The 24122-nt window shown below is 39.0% G+C and overlaps 1 protein-coding gene across 1 annotated transcript in view; it reads right to left on the reverse strand.

The window, feature by feature from the left end:
• Positions 1 to 16: 16 nt before the first annotated feature.
• The window catches only part of Tspan3 (tetraspanin 3), a 27691-nt gene continuing 3585 nt past the window's right edge, over positions 17 to 24122 (reverse strand). The window contains exons 2-7 of the mRNA XM_008823438.1: positions 13078 to 13269; positions 12515 to 12589; positions 11418 to 11519; positions 10221 to 10373; positions 9828 to 9911; positions 17 to 878 (exon numbers count right to left, since the gene is read on the reverse strand). Coding sequence (XP_008821660.1) covers positions 786 to 878; positions 9828 to 9911; positions 10221 to 10373; positions 11418 to 11519; positions 12515 to 12589; positions 13078 to 13269 — 699 coding nt within the window. The 3' untranslated portion in view covers positions 17 to 785. The remainder of the gene's footprint in view (positions 879 to 9827; positions 9912 to 10220; positions 10374 to 11417; positions 11520 to 12514; positions 12590 to 13077; positions 13270 to 24122) is intronic.

Consider the following 24122-nt stretch of genomic DNA (forward strand, 5'->3'; position numbering starts at 1 on the left):
AATTAAAAAGTACATGTTGAGGGCTGATACAGAGTTTATTGAATTAAATTTTTCTATTTACAACTGAGATCACATCTACATACTATTTTGCTAGTCTACATGGGTACATTATCTCTAACAAGTTTAAGACTTATGATGAATGGGCTCAATCACACAGAAACACTCACGCACTCACACTAATTGCTTTAAAACAGTAGTGCATCCATTATACTCCTCCTATAAAGCCAGCTTTGATTAAAAACCACTAGTTTCAAAGATCAGCCTGATTTTGAAGATGAACAAAAACACACACTGTTATGTTTCTAAACTATGTTAGCCATTTTGTACAACTGCTATGTTATTGTACTACAGTATATATTCTTTAAAAGGACACTGATGAGGGGCACCATCTGGTGTTAATTTTAACCAGACAGTTGGCTTCCTCCCTCTCCCCCCGAAAACCTTTGGCCAAGAGTTCTCCATTGTGAAGACTGAAATGACCCGGTGATACGACACTGTCCCATTATTCCTTGGAGGCAACAGAAGCAGACCCACATCCTCCTTTAAGTCTATGCAACTTGTAAATGGTTCTGAAATCAGGGGCATGGAGAGTCAGCTAGAATAAGGGAAAAAGTCATGGTGGGTAGGTAAATGGGTGGGTACATGAAAAGCCAAGCTGCTCTGTCCAACACCAATGTATGTGTGCTTTAACTAGATGAACCCAGGAGGCCAACTGCAGCAGGCCTGCTTAATTCATCTTCCAAATCAGAACAAGACTAAAAATTAGCTCAGGCTGAAGCCGTCTACTATGCGTAGGTTCCGCCAGTGATGAGGAGCTCATACGCAGGATCTCTACTCCTTCTGCACAAAACGATGCACGCACACAGCATGCCCAGCAGCTGTAGGAAAAAACAACAATGAGAAAAAGGCTGAAAGCCCTTTTTGTTTATTAGCAATGAAGCTATTTCAAGTTTCAATGTCTTCAAATCATCAAAAAAGCAGTGACAGTGGGAGAGGGAAGTGCTTCTGAACACATTATTAAGGAATTAAGTACTAAACATCAGCTTCCTTGCCTTACATCAGGAACTTCTCTGAAGCTGACAGAAATCAAGGCTCTTTTATTGCCATCCCCAGTAACAATAAGAGCCCCAAAAGACTTTCTGTGGTGATGGAAATGGTCTGTCTCTGCATATGTGGCTACTGAACACTTGAAATGTAGCCTAGCCACTGGGGAGTCACATTAAGCTTTTACTTCAATTAGACAAACAGCTGTGGCTTCCATACTGGACAGCACAAGTCTAGAGAATACGTCAAAGCAACACGTACTTTATGGTGGTCCTTTTAGATGTCTGGATTATGGGGAGAGATACTTTACCAACAACTACAAAATTCAGTGCCAAAAAACGAACTCTGAAGCTTCCATTTCTTTCTTATTTACTACTTTTGGTTCTGTGGCATTACATATATATTACTTGTTATGGATCACTTCTTTGTTTTGTTTTTTTTTTGAGACTGGCTCTCACTATGTAGCCCTGGCTAGCCTCAAACTCACAGAGATCTGCCTGCCTCTGTCTCCCAAGTACTGGGATTAAAGGTGTGGCTGCCTTAAAGACCACTCTTATTTCATCATTTTATTTTTTACTAACTCCTAACCCTTCTGGAGTAGCGTATTGGACCAGTAATGAGACATGCTATGTTACTGAGCAAAAGGATTAAACTAGATTAAAGAACTATTCTACCGTCTGCCTCTATTCTACCCACTCAGGCCATGAAGCTGCTGTTCAAATTCATCAGTCTCATTACATCAATATTTGTCAAGTGACTACTAGTATAAAGTACCATCAAGACGCTTTAAAAGTAGATGCTGTTGAAAGTCTACTAAATATCCTTGCTAATTCTAAGCGTTTAGTATCTAATTTCTAGAGAAATATATTTGTTCACTGCACATCAAAACATAACAGCTATAAAATCAAATACGTTTCTGCTCCTAGGCAATGTTAAATTGAGCAATAAAAATGCTAAATTCAAGAAATTACTGACTTGCTAAGAGGGGGACAAAAAAACAAAACTCTTGGCACCCCACCTCCTCACACCCCTCTCAGCTGGTTAATGTCTACTGGAGGAGTCAGTGCTCTCAAAATGAGGTCTGAAGTATGGCTCATTTCTTTCCTCTTCACTTAAGTCAACTAGTACTGATTCAGAGCAATTTAAAAAGCATGGCAAACCCTACTCCAATTGGAAATGTGTCCATTTAAGAAAATTAAGCTCTACCCAGTAACTTCTTATCCTCACCATTAAGTGTTATAGACCCATTTAGAATGCTCTGCTATACTAACATCTCATTGATTACTGAAAAATTCCAACAACAGACTTGGAAATATTACAGGAATATTATAGCTTCAATATTATTTCTTACAGTGAAAACTTTCCCCGTAATATTCAAGTCATGGGAATTAATCTCTAGCTAGGCCAAACAACACCAACAACTACAAAATTTGTAAAGAACAAACAAAAACACACAAAAAAATGCTTACTATAATAAGACAAGTGATTTTTAAAAACTGACTGCCAAACTAATATGTTCTTTGATATCCTATGTAGAGGGAGGCAGGGAGAAATAGGCATTCTCACACAAAACTAAGAACTCTTTGTTGCTGTTGTTGTTTTTGAAACAGGGTCTCACTTGCTGTGTAGACCATCCCAGACGGGCCTTGATCTCGCAGCAATCCACCTGTATCTGCCTCCATAGTGCTGGGATTAAAGACATGGTGTGCCACCATACCCAGCTAAAACTAAGAATTCTTTCATACTAGAAACATCCTGAGAAAAGTTGGGTAGTACCTACCAAGACTCATTCATATATAAACTCCAGTTTCATGGCCATATATTTTGCCATAAATAGACTATGAACATGTAGAACATTGAATAATCACTACTTGCATTTTTGTGACAGCAAGACTTAGGTAAGTGCCTATTAAAATCAATTGAAGTGGGGCTAGAGAAATGGCTTAGCAGTTAAGAGTGTGTTTGCTCTTGTAGAGAACCTGAGCTCAGTTTTCAGTACACACATCAGGCAGCTTACAACCAAATGCCTGTAACTGTAGCTCTAGGAGATCTAATTCCCCCTTCTAACCTCGTCAGGCCTCTTCTGACCTCTGTGGGCATTGCAAGACACCGGTGCACCTACCTACATGTAAGCAATACACTCATACACATAAACATAAGTAAAGTATTTTAAAAAAAAAACAAAACAAAAAAAAAACACCTATTGAGGGACTGGATAGATGGCTCAGCAGTTAAGAACACTGTTCTTGCAGAAGACCTGGGTTCGAATCCCAGCACCCACATGGCAGTTAACTATCCATAACTCCAGTTCCAGGGGATCCGACAGCCTCTTTTGTCCTCCGTGGGCATTCACTGTATAACACAGGTGCACTTACCTACATGCAGGCAATACACTCATACATATAAAATAAAAAATTTTTTAAATTAAATTAAAAAAAAAAAACACCCATTGAAAATCCAGGTATGGTAGTGCATGCCTTTAATCCCAGCACTCAGGAGGTAGCAGCAGGCGGATCTCTTGTGAGACAGCAAATTCCAGACCAGCTGGGGCTACAAGAAAACCCTATCTTAAAAAAACAAAAAAACATGGGGCTGGAGAGATGGCTCAGCAGTTAAGAGCACTGACTGATCTTGTAGAGGACCTGGGTTTGATTCCTAGCACCCACGTGGTGGCTACGAACTGTCCTTAACTCCAGTTCCAGGGGACTCTGAGGCCCTCTACTGACCTCCACAGCACTGCACAACACGGGTGCACTCACATACATGCAGGCAATACACTCATACACATAAAAATAATAAAATATTAAAAAAAAAAACAAAGTATACCTGTGGGTAGTATGCAGCCATGAAATAAGATAGTCTTATAACATATCAATCTGTTCTTGAGAAACAAGGCAGAAACTATATCATTCTATTTATACAACATTATAAAATGAGAAAATTTTAAAATAGGAACTCAATTATTAGTTATTAGAGTACAGGTTAAAGATGAAAGTTGTAAAGAGGGACAGGAGAGAACACTATGCTAACGAAACTGCTCAGTATCTTGACTGTGGTGGACAAAAATCTACCCAGGTCGTAAGACTGTGTAGAGCTAAGCACATGAAGAAATGAGAAATCTGGGTAAGATCAGTAGGCTACCAATGCCAATTCTAATATCCTGGTTGTGGTATGTTATAGTTTTGCACACTGTTAGCACGGAAGAAAAGTAGGTAAAGCATAAAAAAGATCTTATCAAATTACTGAAAAGCAGACTCTACAATCTCAAAACAAAAAGCACAGTACAAAGCTGCCTCCTCTAAGAGTCTACATACCGAAAATTACATAGATGCTTGTCTTATACAAACTACTTCTAGAAGGAAGCATGGAAACTGATAGCAAGTTCTAAAAAAAAGGCTTGAAGGACTACAGAGATGGCTCATCAGTTAAAGCATTTGCCATATAAACAAGACTAAATCTCAGATCCCCAGAGCCCAGGAGGGACTAGCACCTACTTGCAATTCCAGCCTCAGGAGGTAGAAATGGGATCCCCAAGCAGGCTCAAGACTAGCCATAGAGTTGACCGAGTATGCCTGAGACTCTCTCAAAGTACAAAGTGAGGAGAACAATCAAGGGAAAGCCAAGACTGAGATGGAGACTTAGCTTTGACCAAATTTATATCACTTGGAAAAAAAAAAAAATACAAATAGGTACTTGTTTTAAGAAAGATATTTTTATGTATTTTACATGGGTATGTTGGGGATGGGGGACATGTACATATGGAAGTTACAGGACATGTTGTGGGAGTCAGTTCTCTCCATTGTGTGGGTTCCAGGGATCAAACTCAGGTCCTCCGGCTTGATGACAGGCATCTTTACCCACTGAGCCATATTGCTGGCCTCCAACAGGTGTTTTCGATATAAAAAGACTTCCCAAATTAGTTGAGAATGACATTCCTCAAATGTCATATATACACAAAATAGAATATTATTTAGTCATTAAAAAAAAGTTTAGAATCTTCCCATTTGCAACACAATGACAAGAAATGGAGGACATTAAGGGGAATATAAAAAAAATTATCATGTGTTCTTACTCAGATGCAGAAACTACAAGAATTGACCTCATGGAGCAAACTGAATAGTGATTACTAGAGGGTAGGGTAGACAGAGGAAAGAGGAATAGAAGGCTGGACAAAAGATACTAAAATACAACTACAAAGGAGGAGTAAGTGTTAGTGTTCTACAGTACAGGGGTCACTAGTTTACTATTCACTATAAAGGACAAGAAGAATTTGGAAGACACACACACACAGAGTTCAACAAGAAATGGTATTTTGTCTTGACCATTACACAATGTATATATGTACTGAATTATCAAATGGAACCCTACAAATATGAGCAATGATGTGCCCAATTTTTTTTTTTTTTAAAGAGTTTTGACCAAGCTGGCCTTGAACTCCTAATCTTACTGCATCAGTCTCCTAAGTGTTGGGTTTACAGGTGTGCACCATCATATCCAGCTTGAAGTTTTGTCTGTTTGTGTATGAGCAGGTGTTCGTTTATGTTGGTGCATGTGGAGGTCAGAAGTTAACATCTGATTTTTTTAGTTTGTTGGTTAGTTTTAAAAAATATTTTATTTTATATGCATGAGTATATTGCCTGCATGTGTGTAAGCACACCCATGTTGTGCAATGCCCATGGAGGTCAGAAGAGGATGTCGGAGTCCCTTGGAACTAGAGCTATAGACAGTTGTTAGCCACCATGTGGGTGCTGAGGCTCAAATTCAGGTCCTCTGCAAAAGCAGCCAGTGCTCTTAACCACTAAGCCAAATCTCCAGCCCTCCCCTTTGGAACTATTTGAAAAATTTTAGAGGGTCTGAATTAAAATACATAACCTTTACACCTATGCAGGGATATCTGACCTGACATGAAATTTACTTATTTTATGTACAAATAGTAGCCAAGAAAGGAGGAAGCTGGCATTGTGACACATGCCCTTAATCCCAGCACTAAAGGAGGCAGAGGAAGGTCAATCTCTGGGTTTGAGGTCAGCCTGGTGTACATAGCAAGGTCCACACCAGCCGGAGCTACATAGTGAGCCCCTTCTCAAAAAGAAAAGAGGAAAACAGGAGCCACCATAACCTTCTTCACACTTGCATAGAGACGAGAAGAGCAGTACACCTTGCGAAGCAGTCCTTCTGGAACTTCGCTCTCAACCTTTCCACCTTAAGGACTTGCTCACATCTTCCCCATGCTACCTGCTCCCAGCAAGATACTCAAGAGCTCAATAAACCAATACCTAGATTTATACTATTATTAAACCTTTAGATATAAAATTCTTAACTGGCTATCTATTTACAAAGATGCATAGCATCTTGCTGATTAATAAGCTAACAAGATACATAAGAAAAAATTTTAGCCAGGTGTGGCAGTGTCTTTAATCCCAGTACTCAGGAGCTAGAGGTAGGTAGAACTCCATGAGACTGAGGCCTGGTCTACAGAGTGAGTTCCAGGTCAGACAGTGCTACAGGGAGATCCTGTCTCAAAAAACTGAAACACACCTCCCAAATTTTTACAAATGTCATCTGTTTAATGTTCAAAAATTCTGTTATAATAATTAACTAGGAGTCCTCAGATTTTTGTCTTTCTTGATCATTTTGGTCCTACTCAAATCTGGATTATTCAACTACTCTTTTTTTTTGTTTTTTGTTTTTTTTTTGGTATTTTTTGAGACAGGGTCTCCCTGTAGCCCCAGCTGGCCTGTAACTTACTATGTAGACCAGGCTGGCCTTGAACTCACAAAGATCCACCTGCCTCTGCTGGTACTAAAGGCATGAGCCACCATACCCAGTAAGCAAAAGGTTTTCTTAAAAGGCCATGCAGTAAATATATTTGATTTTTCAAACCAAGAGACAAATCTGTTCTCTGTTGTAACCACTCAACTCTGCCTTTCATTTCTGTATTCTGCCCAGCTAGAGTGCCAATTAGTCAGGGTTCAAACCAGAATTCAGAAATTTGATACGAGAATCCTAATGCTTATATTTGTAACTGATACAAGATTACAAATGGAGTCAGAATTCAGACTTTAGCATTCTACTGTCTGTGCGATGGTCTAAGCCATTATTATCCTTGTTCTTTTCGATTTTTGTGGCAGAACAAAGAGGAAAAGGGCTGGAGAATCTCTAGCATTCTTTTCTAGCTCTAAACTTCTATATCAAGATCCTGTTATTTGAGTTATTTCTTTGCTCTGGTTTTCCATACCCAGGTCAACAATCTGCAACAGACTTTAACAAAAATCTTAGAAAATTTACAGGTACTCTTAAAGAAAATATATTAGGGAAAATTATTTTTTTATTTCCTTTACAACCAAAGTTTTTCATTTCCATTTTTTGGTTGTTAGCCTTAGCCTTTAACAGCTGTGCTATCCCTCCAGCCCTAAAGTTTTTCATTTTCAAAATCACTAGGTTTTGAATCTGTTTTGAATTCAGAACCCCTGACTTAGCTTTGCTAAACTGAAAAAAAAAAAAAAAAAGTCTGATCTTTAAAAATCACTACCTAAGTCATGGTGATTAAAGTCTAAAAAATATGGCAGGTATACCTGAGACTGGCAAAAATATTCAATGAAGAAATGCATGGCTGGCATGCCTATATGAAGAACATGGCTGAGCACTGCCTGGCATCAGTTTTTAGTTACACACTACATATTTCATGAGCACAAACACTATGCAATTCCAAAGCTTTTCTGCTACATCCTAGTATATATAGCTTTATTATCCAACATGAAATTACTAAGAATGCAAAGACCAGGTTTCTACTTGGGAAAAAGACTTCTCTCATTTCATTATTTTCAGTTAAATGAATGTGTCTGCATACACAATCAAAATATGGAATGCATCCATGCTGATCAACAAACCACTGTAACGTTGAGCCTCAAAGTAAATGCTCAGGGGGGCAGAGACCACAACAAATATGGACCTAGGCTTCTTAGTGAATCACACTTCAGGGCTGTCTGAATACTTGCAAAGGAAACAATCTCTCTTTTGCCATTTTAAAGGCCCTTTCCAGTAAATACACTAGTTTCTGCTCAAATATAAAAAGAGCAGAAAACCAACAACTTGCATTTAAAGTAGTGATTATGCTGGCTTTAATATAAGAAAAGATATCTACACTTTCTTAAAATACATTCTCTAGACCTGAATTCTATTTCAAGAACTAAAAATATAAAAATAGACAGATGTGGTGGCATATATCTTTAATCCCAGGATCATGAGACAGAGGCAGGTGATCTCTGAGTTTGAGGCCAGCCTTGTCTAAGTTCCAGGTCAGCTAGGACTACATAGTGAGACCTTGTTTCAAAAACAAAAACAAAAAAAGTAAATAAAAGTTTAAAAATTACTCTGAGAACTAGATCTGATAGAAAGATTTTCCAATAGCTGTCTAATCTCAATTGTAAGACTCTAAGATGTCCCCCCAAAAGAACCTGTAAGATAACACTATATATACTTGGGAAACTAGGAACGTGGATGGCTATGTTGGGTGCAAAGCGCCTGTCCATGTAATTTAATTGTTTTTATATGAGGCTGAGGGATAAGGTTGTATGGTTTGGGAGGATAAGGGGTGATGGATGCCAATTTAGAGAGACAATGAGGCACTTTCACTAACTATTCTATGGCAATACAAAGACTGCTTTCACTAGTAGGTAGAGTTGGGAAAACAGGTCCCCTTAGCTACCAACAATGGTACTGGACACGTCCATATGTGCCAACTGATGCTGAGAGCTTCTTTTGCATGATCATGAGTCTGAAAAAAACAAGTCCACAAATACAGAAGAGGCTAGAACCTCAATTTTTACTGGGAAGTCTTTTCTGTAAACAATACAACTGCTCCTTTTAGAATAAGAGACTAGTATAAGAGTTCATGTTCTTTTTTTTGTTCTTAATATTTTATTATTTTTTATTTTATTTTATGTGTACGCGTGTATTGCCTGCATGTAGGTAAGTGCACCTGTGTCATGCAATGACCGCAGAGGACAGAAGAGGCTGTCGGGTCCCCTGGAACTGGAGTTACAGTTGTTAGCTGCCATGTAAGTGCTGGGATTGGAACCTGGGTCTTCTGCAAGAACAGACAGTGTTCTTAACCGATGAGCCATCTCTCCAGCCCCAAGTTCAAGTTCTTCACACACACACACACACACACACACCCTCAAGGAATCAGGCACAGCATGTGCACCTGTTCTAGGAGGTACCTAAAAGGCTGAGGGAGGAGGACTACTTGAGTTCTGGAGTTTGGGGCTGACCTAGGCACATTATCAAGTTGCTACCTCAAAACAAATAAATAAAATTAAAACTTAAACTAAGGGTTTGAGGCATGTAGGTGAGTAGGAGAGTGCTCAGCTGGCATAATCAGGTTCCTGGGCTTGAGTGCCAGTACAGGTTAAAAAAATAAATAAAAATTAAAAAATAAAAATAAATTCTCTAAGTAAAAAATAAAAGAACTAGAAGGTGAGATAGCATACAAAAAGACTGAAATGAATGTTTCCATTTCCAAACTGAAATATAACAGTATTTCTAAAAACTTCTATAAAGCTCTATTAAAGTATCTTCCAAGAATACTCTGCAACATCAGTCTGTTTGTATTTTGAACAGCTCACTCACTAATCAAGGCAAGAAAATAAGGGCTCTTAAGGCCTCTCCTCACACATAATCCCTCTCCACAAAGATTTGTTTTTTAAACCATTTTGGGTCTAGGCCCAGAGACAAGATGGGGAAACTGGTGGCTCACTTCTAAGTGGGCTAGCTGTGCTCACCTGAATAGCTGCAAAGGCCAATGCGGCCCAGATAACATGCATCATGATTTCTTGTAGTTTCTTCACAACCAGAGCCTCACACCCCTGTAAACAGAGTCAATCTCAGTAGGAGTCTTTTTTAAAAGTGAAAGAGCTGCAAAGACAAATTACTACTCACTGGCAGATATAGAAATGAAAGAAACTAAAAGAACAAAAAAAGATTATATGATTATATAATCTTATATAAACTTACGGATATGTAATTAAAGCAAAAAAAAAAACGCATTACAAAATTACTTTAATAAAACAAAATGGCATTAAAGACAAGCAAAAAAAGTTTGAAAAGAAATCCACATAGTGATAAGAGCAAAAATAGTTTTTAGGCTAGATTCCAGTCTTGGCCAAAAGACTCACCTCGGCATAGAGGTCGGAAGGGTTGGCCAGGCTGCCGTTACAGCTTCTGGCAGTCTCTCTGCAGCAGCTAAGAGGGACACTCTGGTTTTTGGTTTCTTTGAACCAATCTGTGTTTTCCCAGTCTGAATAGTTATGAATTCCACAACAGTGCAACTAGATGAGAAGAGAGAAATTCCTCAGAAAAGGCAGGTATCCATGTTGAGCTTTAGGGTTCATGTACTACAGAGCTTTCACTGGTGATGTTCAGCAAAACTTTTAGCAATGAGGGAAATGCTAGGTCTCTGTACAATTCAGCATGTAACCGCTAGCTACATAAGGATGAACTGAGCACTTGAAATATGGTTAGTGTAACTGAAGAACTGAATTTTCAATTTCATTTTAAACAGTCACACATAGCTATCAGCTCTAGGATCTCTACATGAAAAGCATACTGCTTGAAGGGCTGGAGAGATGGTTCAGCAATAAGAGCACTGGCTGCACTTACAGATGACCCAGGTTCAGTTCCCAGCACCCACATGGCAGGTAACAACTGTCTTGTAACTCCAGTGCCAGGGGAATCTGATGCCCTCTTATGACCTCTATGGGCACTGCATGACAAGGGGGCACTCACATACATGCAGGCAATATACTCTTACACATAAAATAAAAACTAATAATTTTTTTTTAAGTATACTGCTTGAAAGAGGTAGTTTCTTGCTAAGGAAATCTTCATCTTTTAAAAAATATTTTTATTATTATTACTTTTATTTTTGTGTGTCTGTGTGTGGGTATGTGTGAGTGCAGGTGCCTGCAGAGGCCAGGTATCAGATCCTTCTGGAGCTGGAGTTACAGGTGGCTGTTAGCTGCCTAATACAGCTGCTAAGAGTCACATTTAGATCCTCTGCAAGAGCAATATATACTCATAACTGCTAAGCCATCTCTCCTGCCACCAAAATCTTTATATTTTATAAGTTAATATATCTAATTCTGAGTTAAATATTATTTCCAGTGACAAAGTGTTTAAAATGTTTTGTCTGAGATGTCTGGGATTTGCTTTAAGAAAATAAAGCAAAAATTTAAAGCGGCGTTATAGGAACAAAATCTATTACGATATCTGACATTTTGTTATAGCTGAGAAAGTAGATGACCAATTTCCACAGGCATAATAGACCTAGTTTAATGTTGATCTAATAGGGAATAGCCCTCAAGAAGGCTTACCTGTCTCTGTACATAATCAATAGCACGGCTAGCAGCATCAGGGTTGGTTCCGTTGTAGGTCTTATAAACTTTCTGAATGCTTCGGTCAACCTCATTCTCCACCTGAATCAATATAAAGAATTCTATCCCTCAAAAATACTACTCAAAGTAACATTAATTCAAGGTTTCAACCAAAATTCCTAAAGAGCATGTTTGCAAATTGATCTACTAAATCTCAAGCATTCAAAGAGAATACTGTATGTAAAATAAAGGCTAACAATCCATTCAAGAGGGGAAAGCTACAGACACTAGGGCAGATGCCCCGCATCTGGGTGTCTTCAGTTACCACGTAAGTTTTCAGTATTCTCAGACCTCGCTTTTCCTTTCCTAAAGGAGGTAAAAACTTGAGAACTTCTGTAAGATATTTTAGGACAAATTACTATTTCTATTTTTCTTATTCAGTGTATAGACTTGGCCAAGAAAATCTTAAAAACCAAAGCCAAAATCAAAAAAAAAACCCAGCAGGTTAAAAAAAAGAATCATTTAAGAAAGTTTGCTTGCATCAGATTCCCCTTGTCTCTCTCTGCATTGATTGAATGTACTTAGCAAGCAGTGATGAATGAGACCTAAAGCTGATGTCCATTCATCCACCACTCTTTGGGGAATGGGAGCACAACTGTACAGCATCTTTCTGTCTCAGTGGTTTGATCATCACCTTGGTATAGTCTGCTTTTGACTTAAAACTGTAAATTATACTGGGAATGAGTCTATGCTATCTTTTATCATGGCTCTAAAATTAAACCAAATTAATTTCAAGTTGTCTGCTTAACCTTAAATGATACTATAGGTAAAAAAGACAAAACAAGCAGGGCCTGGCGATGCATGCCTTTAATCCAGCACTCAGGAGGTAGAGGTAGGTGGATCTCCATGAGTTAGAGGCCAGCCTGGTCTACACAGTGAGTTCCAGGCCAGCTAGTGCTATAGCAAGACCCTGTCTCTCTCTCTCTCACGCACACACACACACACACACACAAAAAAAAAAAAAAAGAAGAAGAAGAAAAACAAAAGAAAACCTGAAATCTTTCAAAATATTACAGGAATCACAGGAGACAACATACCTTTGCTCGATACACGTATCCCAAAACCACCACCACAACTTCTGTGACAAAAACCAAGAGCAGGATGATGACAAACTGTTAAGGAAACATTGTCAAAAAAAAAAAAAGAGATGAAGAAACAGCTCTAAATAGTCTCTATTTTCAAAAATTGTATTCATCATCATCATCATCATTTTTTATGTGTATGGGTGTTGTGCCTGCATGTATGTATGTAGGTGCAATGCCCTACAGAGGCCAGAAGAGGATATTGGATCCCCTGGAACTGGAATTACAGACAATTGTTAGCCACCATGTGGGTGCTGGGAATTGAACCTGGGTCCTCTGGAAGAACAGCAAGTGTTCTTAACTGCTGAGTCATCTCTCCAGCCCCTTTAAATATTCTCTTGATAAAAAGCTATTATCAGGGATAAGCTCTAGAAGTTTAAGGAATATACTAATTCTGTTACAATTATAAAAGCCAAGGCACCTAAATTTTCAGAGCTTCATGCTCAATTCAAGAAAGAGTAACAGATGAAATTTTCCCCACTCTGACTACACTCATGGTCAGTGAAGTGTTAACTTACCGTGGCAAGTCCACATCGACTTTCCCGGATTGTAGCACAGCAGCCAATTAGCCCAATAATGAAAAGCAAGGCTCCTACTGCTATGATCACCACAGCAGGGATGAGTGTATATACGTCTTCAAAGAAGTGGTCATAGTCGTCATAAGTGATGAAGACATAGGCTCCCACATAGCAGAGAATGCCAGCTGCCCCCTATAGAAACAAGGTCAGAACACTCGTCTCTAAGTCCTGCCAGTAAAATTTTCCTACTCTTGCTTAGGCTGTAATTTTTTCCTTTTTTAAGACAGGATCTCATGTATCCCAAGTTGGCCCTGAACTCCCTACATAGCCAAGGATGATCTTGAACTTCTGATCTTCTTGCCGCCACCTCCCAAGTGCTGGAATTACAAGTGGGTACTGCCACACTCAGTTTATGTAGTACTAGGAATCTAACCCAGGGTTCCATACGCATTACACAGGCACTCTACCAACTGAGTTGCCTCTCCAGCCCAGTAGGTTATAATTTAGAGTTCCATTACTCTTAAATAAGTAAAGCAAAAATATTTCAGACAATCCATTATTAAAAATATTACTAGATAAAATGGCAAAATTTCTAAACCTAACCTACTTTTTAGCAACTAGTGTTTCAGCAAAGACTCCCACAATATGAATTGAATACACTGATGACAAAAACATATACACACCATCGTTCTGAGAGCTCAGCTGTGATCAGTACAGAGCAGAGGGGTGATGGGGTATAGTATACCTTTGCTTACCATAGCTACATACTACCAGTGGAGAAATGAGGTACAGTGACAGAGCTAGGATTTGGGCCCTGGTAAAACTGAATCCAGAATATGCAACTTTAATCTCTATTTACACTCTTGGAAAAAGAAAATACCAGTATGCATAAATCCCATTTCCAAAAAACATACTGTCCTAGAGACTGAAACGGAGAACCAGAGGGCCGAGACACTCCAGAACACTGCGAACCCTTCTTTATGTACTTGTTCTTTAGAAACGCACTCCTCAGACTCTGATGTGAGCAGGAATCACCTGAGGATCTCATTAAACTGCAGGTTCTGATTCAGTAGGCTGGAGTGGGTCTGAGGTTCTACATTTCTAACAACTTCCCAGGTAATGCTGATGCTGTAGTTCTTGGGCCAAACTTGGAGTAATGGGGTATTGGAGCACCTAAGGGGAAAGTGAGTGCAGAAAGTCTTGCTCCAGCTGCTGCTCTAGGCCCTATTCTCCTGTCACTATAAATTTTGCTAGCATTGGGTACCAGCTCTGTGCTGACAGCCACTGCTATACACAAATAAGTAAGTAGTGTCAGGCTATGTTAAAACATTTGGGCTAATGAGTATAACTTGCAGAGCTTTCACAGGAATATGATTATTTCACCAGATTCTAAAACTTTAACAAATCTTCAACTAGCATACAGTCTCCACAGTTATCTCAGAGATTATTACTCAATCCTCTGAACCCAAAAACTAAGGTCGACTCTTAAGTCTGTGAGGTGTAGCAAGCTTGGACTTATCAGCAATGTATTTTCTTCTACTAGGCCACTAAAATGACTGTCAGTAAGATCTGGAAAAAAAGGCTTTGTTACATAAATCTGGGAAAGTGACTTACACACACACACACACACACACAGAATTAAAAGGAAAGAAAAAGAACCCTTTAGAGTCCTGGTTATGCGTCTTACTTGAACTGTGATTAATACTTTTTTAAATATTTATTATTTTATATATGAGTGTATTGCCTGCATGTATGTGAGTGCACCCATGACATGCAGTGCAGCGGAGGTCAGAAGAGGGCTTCGGATTCCCCTGGAACTGGAGTCAAGGACGGTTCGTAGCCGCCATGTGGGTGCTGGAAATCAAACCTGGGTCCTCTGCAAGAGCAGTCAGTGCTCTTAACCACTGAGCCATCTCTCCAGCCCCAGTTATTACTTTAAAAAAATATTTTATTTAGCACCCTGTGAACCATCTTTAACTCCAGTTCCAGGGGAATCCGAAACCCTCTTCTGACCTCCGCGGCATTGCATGACACAGGTGCACTCAAATACATGCAGGCAATACACTCATACACATAAAAAAAAGTAAAAATAAAAAAATTTTTAAAAAGGAAATATTTTATTTATTATTTTTAAGTGTATGAATATATTGCCTGAATGTAAGTGTACCTGTGTTGTGCAATGTCTGTGGAATCAGAAGAGAGCGTTGGATTCCCTGGAACTGGAGTTATAGACAGTTGTTAGCCTCCATGTGGGTGCTGGGAATTAAACCCAGGTCATCTGCAAGAACAGTCAGTGCTCTTAACTGCTGAGCCATCTTTCCAGTCCAAGTTATTACTTTTTTAATGTTTGAGCTGGGCATGATTGCACACATCTCAAAAACAAAACAAACAAAAGTTTGAATTAAAATGAATTCAGGGGTGCTGGACAGATGGCTCAGCAGTTAAGAGTGCATACTGCTCTTACAGAGGACCCAAGTTCAGTTCCAAGCACCCATATGTCAGGCAGCTCACAACCACCTGTAACTCCAGATCCAGAGGATCTGATACCTTCTACTGGACTCTGCAGGCACTTGAACTCAAAAGCACACATACCTACACATGGACACATATACACGCATAACTTTAAAATAATAATTTTAAAATCTTTAGTTTCTTTAGGCTTTATTTTTGAGAGAGAGGGTCTCCTTGTAGTCCCAGCTGGTCCGAAACTTGCTATGTAGACCAGGCTGGCCTGGACCTCACATATCCACCTGCCTCTGCTTTCTGAGTTCTGAGATTAAAGGCATGTGCCACCACACCCAGCTTAAAAACAAATCTTTAAAAAGAAAAAGAAAGAAAAATGAATTAAGCGTTAGAGAGCCAGCTGGTGGTTAAGAGTGCATACTATCCTTACAAAGGACCCAAATTCAGTTCTAAGCTCCCATGTCCAGTGGCTCACAACCAACTTAACTCCAGCTCCAGGGGGTCTAATACCTCCTTCTGGCCATTGCAGGGAACTGTAGGCTTGCGCATACACCCCGTCCCTAAACACACACATAATTAAAAATCAATCTTCAAGTTTTAAGATACTAAATTTTTTAGCTTCTAGTGAATGAAATTTGGTTTGGTTTGGTTTTGCAGTAGGGATTTTCCTGTGTTGCTCAGGCTGATCCCAAACTCATGCTGAAGAGACCCTCCTGCCTTAGCCTCCTGAGTAACTGGGACTGCTGGCACAACTTGTCATCCCAGATAGTAAATGTAGTTTTAGGCTAAATAAATCTGAATCAAAATGAACTAAGTCATATGTTTACTCAATAACCAATATGAATAGAGGGCACTGAAGACCTACTTCATTTTAAATATAAAATAATGAAATTTTCAGTTTCCACCTGAAGAGATTCCTGAGACTCACACGGGGTATGCCTGGGAATGGGCCAACATTGACATTTATGTAAATGCAGAGAAAGACCAAAGGATAAAATGAAGTGTCATGCTTTGGAAACTCATAAAAGTAGCTTTATTTTTTAAAGGAACAGTTCAGTGTTAATAGAAAAGCATGAGTATGTTTAAAAGATAGAGAATTTTTTTTCAGAAACTTCAGCCTTTTCCCTAAATTTCCTTGTATCTCTGTAAAAAGGCTGGCTATTTTTAGTACACTGTCCTGGCACAAATCCTCCTTAGGCTCAAATTCTCTCAGCAGTGACCAAAGCCATTCAGTTGCTTCCAGGTCCCACACTGCCTCTGCTTTGCTGTTGCGCCTCCTCCCTCCCCCTTCTTTGCAGCTGCTTTGTTGGCAAAGCCTGGATCCTCTGATAGATTACAATCCCATCATCGCCCTTCAAAAAGAGGACTGATCCAAGCCCACCTTTTATTTAGCTATTCTAATAATTGTCAGTCTACACTGAAAATCTGAGTGACTACAGAGTCCCCATCACTGGTAGGAATTACACCCCTCCTGATAGCTGACCATGCAAATGTGTTTGCCTTGCTCTTTAGGAAGTTTTTCTTACTGATGATTAGATGTCACTGAGGAGGTTGCTTATAGTTTAGGTTTTCCGCCAGTCTGGACACCTACTGTGTATTTTCAGAGTCATTTGGTGACTGTTGTACAACTGAAGATACAAGTACACTATATGCAGATTTCATTAAAAAGAAATTTTGAAGTTGTCTTCCATTGAGGAAGTACAGCTTCTACTTACAAGTAATCTGACTATGTAGTCCTGTTGGCAGTCAGTGCAGTTCCACTTTGGTGTATATCACTTACATTCCTTCCCACTGATGTTGACAGAATAGAGCACTATTATGTTCTCATCTCTTCTGTGAGAATTGAATATTGAATGCTTTACAGTCCAGAAAAAGAAGTGGCTCTGGTCTTTAGACAGCAGGCAGCAGCATTTACAAGTGGTACTTCCTGCCTCACTTTCTATGGATTTGTTATGAATCTGGCTGTATCTGTTTGGGTTGGTTTTCCTACATTCTTGCACTTAGTTTTAGATACATGCCTGGCTTTGGGCAGAGAAGGGCAACACTGGGGACGTTTCACTGGGGAAAAGAAACAAATACCCAGATGAGCTGGTAAAATCCTAAACCCATAAAACTATTAAATTCCTCCATTTTTATCAAGCACAGTGGAACCTACCTCTGGAATGCAGCAATATTAAAACTGAAACACTTTTGTTATAAACTGGGATATAAAACTGCTCTGCTGTCAGAGGTGCATCTGTACGGAAATTCAGAACTGTGGAAATAGAAGCATCCCACAGAACACATGAGTGAAGCTGAAGCAAAGAAACAGAAGTGACTGCTGTCATGGCGTCAGGAAACATCCACATCTAGAACTGTCAAGAATGGAACAATGTAGACCAAGGACCCAACCTCCTGCCTTCCTTCACCTGGACATCCTGAGCCTGAGGAGTTCCACTTCCTGGTATGAACTGCTTCTTCCAAGTGATTTTTACCTCAAAGAATCAACTGATAAAGTAAAATAGGAATTTGGGAGGAAGAAAACAGTCAAGAAGAGAAGAAATGGTTAAAAACTACTGCATACTCTAAACTACAAAAAGCAACATTTAAAGGAGGGGAGAACTGGCAAACATTCATCATACATCTTTTATTTATTTATTTTTTTGGTCTTTTTGAGACAGGGTCTCCCTGTAACCCCAGCTGTCCTGGAACTCACTATGTAGGCCAGGCTGGCCTTGAACTCACAGAGATCCACCTGCCTCTGCCTCCCGAGTGCTGGGACTAAAGGCGTGCACCACCACGCCCGGCTTCATCATCTTTTACCATTTAATCCTGAGTTTCCTGTGAGGCCATATTAGATTTCTGTATATTCACTACTCTCCTGCATAATGGACTGTAATTCCATTTCTGAAAGAAAGCTTCCTAGAACTCTACCCTGCTGCCATTCAGACTATCTTAAAAATCACCTTAAATCTTTCAGCATTCTTTTCTAATATTGTCTAGCCCAGTCACACTTTACTCCAATTGGACTTGCTCTGATGAAATAGTTCATGTCACTAAGCACGATCACTCCTTTACTAAGTCTGCTTGCGTATTTCATTTACTCTCTTGCCAACTTTCAGACTATTCCAAGGATTTCAAATCCTCTTTCAGAAATTAAGGCTACTCCTACCAAGATCTTCTGAAGCTACTGAGACAATAACATCACTTTCTATTGACAAACTGGTCAATAACAAAGCTAAGCAGTACCCTACTTATAACAGAGGGAGTCTAGGCTAATAATTTCTTTTTTGAAAAAAAATTGGCAACACAGATCAGCTTCATTATTTACACCTAATAACTCCACTTGGAGGAATCTTTCAATAAGTCAGAAACAAAGGGAAGCATGTCCTTAAAATGTTACAACAAAATTACAATAGCAAAAACAAAAAGGCCAGCCAGGTGTGGGAGCCCAAGCCTTTATGGACCTCTGTGCGATGAAGCCCAGCCTGGTCTACATAGCGAATTCCAGGCCAGCTGGGGCTACAGGGAGACTATCAAAAACAAAAACAGAAACAAAAACAAAACACAAAGTCCTAATTAGAGAGGTATGCTTGCATTATAGCCCAGAAACATTTTGTGAAAATATAACTTAATGCGTTTATAGTGTGTTAAGAAGGAAAACTGCATGTATTAACACAAAGACATTAAAAAAAACAAAAATGTTAATATTGTCTCTGGGTGTTAGAACATGAGTGGATTAGTTGCTTCTGTTTTAATGTTTTCTTAAAATATGTGTATACACACATGAAGAAATATATTTAAAATTATATCCAAAATTAAGACTTTACTTTTTTAAATGCATTAATTCCTAGATCTAGCTATTCTTAAACACTTATACAACTCAGTCTCTCTGCAAGCCCACATTTTCAATGCCTTTGTCAATCCTTCTCATGTGTCACTTTGCTTAGGCCTGACTTTGACTCATCCTTTATGTATTTTCTGATGAATACTTCTTTCAGTACACATTATCTTTTGTCATAAATATCACCAAAGAGAAATTTTAAATCCCACTTGGACTGGGGTGTCAATAAGCTACTTTTACCACCAAAATCACTAACATTGTCAATATTCTTAAGTATTTTAGGGACTGGAGAGATGGCTCGGAGGTTAAAAACACTGGCTGGTCTTGCAGAGGACCAGGGTTTTGTTCCCAGCACCCACATGGTGGCTAACTCCAATTCCAGGGGATCTGATGCCCTCTTCTGACCTCTGTGGGCATTGCACAACACAGGTGCATTTACATACACGCAAGCTATACAATACACTCATACACATAAAAGTAATAAAGTATTCAAAAACTTTTTAATCCTTTTAAACGGCTATGACTTTGATGATACTACAAGGGTCACAATTCTTCTACCGTATTTTCATTTTTTATTTGGTCTTTTTTTAAGATTTTTAAAAAATATTTTACTTATTATTTTTATGTGTATGAGTGTACTGCCTGCACGTATGTGAGTGCGCCCATGTTGTGCAATACCACGGAGGTCAGAAAAGGGCTTCAGAGTCCCCTGGAACTGGAGTTAAGGATGGTTCATAGCCACCATGTGGGTGCTAGGAATCAAAGCCAGGTCCTCTGCAAGAGCAGTCAGTGCTCTTAACCGCTGAGCCATCTCTCCAGCCCCAATATTTATTTTTTAATATTTTATTTATTATTTTATTTAATGTGTATGGGTTCATTACCTGCATGTATATAAGTGTTCCTGTCGAGCAATACCCGTGGAGGTCAGAAGAGACAACTGGATCCCCTGGAACTGGAGTTAGGTACAGTTGTTAGCCACCATGTGGGTGCTGAGACTCAAATCCAGGTGCCCTGCAAGAGCAGCCAGTGCTCTTAACCACTGGGCCAACTCTCCAGCCCTGTTTTTATGTTATGTGTATGAGTGTTTTGCCTGCATGTGTGTGCAGTACCTGTGGAGTCCAAAAGAGGGTGTCAGAATCCCTATAACTGGAGGTACAGATGGCTGTTAGCCTCCATGTGAGCGCTGGGAACTGAACCCTGGTTATCTGCAAGAGTAGCCAGCATTCTGAACTGCTGAACCATCTCCCTAGCCCCTTATTTGCTCTTCGATAATCACTGTTCATTCAGTTTAGAAGTTCTTCTATTTAATCCAATTAATGTGTATGGGTTGGAAAACCCGAAGTTTAGATGACAACAAAACTCAGAAATCAATCACCATAAGTAAACTGCTGTAATAACATGGAAAATGTCCATTACCAGACTTGCAGGGCTCCAGAGGCCACCTCAAAGATCATGGAATTTACACATATATTTTTTTTGAGACCCTTTGCTGCCCTATTCTACTCTTAACAGTAAAAAGTCAGTTATTAATGTAGAAGCCTGAAGTGCTTATGCTTTATAATATTAGAGTTTGGGTTTAATCAGTAGCAGCAACAATGTAAAATAGAGTATGTCAAACATAGATTCTCCTAAATCAAAACTAAATACAAAAACGCAAAATAATTTTTCTCATTTATTGACTGTCAAGCTATCAAAAGGATGAAGAGGAGGAAAAAGAAATTGGTTATTTTTCAAACTAAATATTAACTTTTATTATAATGAGATGATGTAACAATTTATGTTCGTGAATTCTGTTAATTATGTGTTTGAAAACATTAAGACAACATTTTTAACAAAAATCCATCATGGATATGAATAGGTATCCACAGAAACGAAATTCACTCAAGACTGTTCTCCCCGACTAGCTGTCAGACAGCAGGGACAGTGTCTTTCTACTCTCCTTATTTCAGTAACAGGTAAAATACATATTCTACAACTATTGACTCAATGATTCTTAGGGTATGTGTTTGCTGCCAAGCACAAATTTCATGTAATGAATTTCTGGAGGAAAAAAATAAAACAAAGAACCCTAACTGGAATAAGATTTTATAGCATAAAATTCATTAAAAGATTTCAAAGAATGATAAATATCTTAAAAGCTAATAAAAACCTAGTCTTTAAACTGTAATGAAAGAGTTCTCCTGCTGACTCTATCTAGATGATTACTCAGGGTGACAAGGCATTTGGTCAGCAGACAGATGAGTAAAAGTGCAGTAGGGTTAGAAAACATTCATTGCCCTTAACTATTAAAGACAAATTAAGAAATATATTTCCAGTATGCACTATGACTTGCTTCCTGACAAAGTTAAGCTTTTTTCCCTAGTGAACTGAAAAACTATTGGAAAAAATTTGTTAACTTCATGAAGGTGTATTCCAATGACATAATCCTTTTCACAACATACATACAAAACAGGAGAAACGAGGGATAGAAAAACATTTAGGATACAAGAGTATCTGTATTCATATTTATCAACTCAGTTATATAGGATGTGTTAGAGAATACAACATATGTGTAAAGTTTATGACAAGACTAAAAAATATTTCACTGTAATATTTCTTAAACAAAAGCATGACGTATTAACCTACAAGCCTTCACCTGGTAATTTAGACATGTCAAGTATACCATTGCCTTATGACTTACAGCCTGTTCCTTCAGTCCTGAATCCCTCTACCTCTTACAATTCACCTCCAAATTGGCTTCTTATACTCCACATTAAATCTTGCCTCCTTAGGGAAGCCTCTCTGCCAACTTCAAGTAGTCACCAAATCACCCTGGTTAACTTTCTGCATAGCATATCACACTATCTGGTATTTTTCTTAATTTCAACTGCCTGTCTTGTTCCACCTGAAAGTTCTGTAAGAAGTAGGCGCTCAAACATTCATTGTATTTACTTAACAAAGCAATTTTCCTTAGTCATATGCATTCACAGAGGGAAGCAGGATAAATTTTAATGGCTGCGCATAGCTTTCAAATACAACTTTTATATACAGGCTATTTCATAAGAATGAACAATGATGACAGCCAAGGTCTGGACATTCTGGACGTACTTCTTCCTACTTCACAAGTTGTTCAGTGCAATTCTCATAACAGATGAAACACAACAGTTGAAACAGACATACAAGATTACAAAGTCTACAAGCATGGACAAAGTTTTCTCTTACAGCCCCTGCAATGCCCAAGATAAATATGTACAAAGTAAATATCAGCCAGATGGCTTTTATAATAGGGTAGAAAAAGTAAAGGTAATTCGAATTATACAGGACATGATTACGTGCCTAATTAACTTATCAGAATAGAGTATGTTATTAGAAGTATTGATTTAGTTGGGGAGATGGCTGCACTAATATAAGAACCTGAGCTTGTATCTCCAGTGCTCACGCATAACTGCGCACAGTCTCCCAGTGCTCTTATGGGGAGATGCAAATGAAGGCAGGAGACTCCCCAGCAGCTGTGGACCAGTGAGCCTGAGGTATGCAGCAGCAAACAAGGAGACCCTGTCTCAAACAAGGTGGAAGGCAAGAACTGATAGCTGAGGTTGCCCTCCCATCTCCACATGGGCGTCATGGTATACAATGTGTATGTACACATCCACACCCATACCAACACTAGTTTCTGGTGTTTGGTTTTTTTTTTTTTTTTTTTTTTTTTTAATAAAAAGAAGAAATGAGCCTGGCATGGTGGGGCATGCTTTTAATCCCAGCACTCAGGAGGCAGAAGCAGCCAGATCTCTTTGAGATGGAGGTCAGCCTGCTCTACATATTAAGTTCCAGGCCAGCTGAGGCCACAGGAGACCTTGTCTCAAAAACAGACACACAAAAACAAAAACAAAAAGAAGAAATTGTTGATTTAAATGTGATTCAGATGAGGCCTCCTGGGTCAGATCAAACAACCTAGCAAAAAAGAATCTTGTCTAGGGAACTGGAGACATGGCTCTTACAGAGGACCTAGGTTCAGGTCCCAGTACTTACATGGCAACTAACAACTGTCTATAACTCCAGTTCCAGGCCCACTTCTGGCCTCCGCAGACACTACACAACACAGGTACATTTGATTTATATACATGCAGGGAAAACATACCTAACAGAACCAAAAGGGTCTGGAGAGATGGCTCAGTAGTTAAGAGCACTGGCTGCTCTTGCAGAGGACCCTGGGTTTGGTTCCCAGCACTCATAATGTCAGTTAAAAACTGCCTATAACTCCAATTCCAGGGGATCCGACGCCCCCTTCTGACCTCTGTGGGCAGTGCATGACACGGGTGCATTTACATGCATGCAGGCAATACACTCATACACATTAAAAAAAAAATCCAAAAAATTCTGTCTGACTTTGGTACAAAGGTGTGTATTATAGAATAAGCTGGTAACTACTCCAATCGCCTTCAAAATTTAGTCTTTTACCTCACACTCACCAAACATTTAATTAATTGCCAATGTAATATGTTTAAAGTGATACTACTCTATAAAAACAAAAGATTCAAAGTGCATATCTTACACTTGTCCAAAATTATCTTTCAAGCTATAACCCCTGATATCCTAGACTTTGGTGAGGAACTCTCTATTTCCATTAAGACACATTTCAGAATTTTAGAAACAATTGTTTTAGGATGGTGTCACCAAGCCTGACTCTCTGAGTTCCATCCTCGGGGCCCACAAGTGCATGTGTACACATACACAAGAAAGGAAGGAAGGAAGGAAGGAAGGAAGGAAGGAAGGAAGGAAG

The sequence above is a fragment of the Nannospalax galili genome, unplaced genomic scaffold, assembly GCF_000622305.1.
Source record: "Nannospalax galili isolate Female #2095 unplaced genomic scaffold, S.galili_v1.0 scaffold28, whole genome shotgun sequence".
NCBI lineage: Eukaryota > Metazoa > Chordata > Mammalia > Rodentia > Spalacidae > Nannospalax > Nannospalax galili.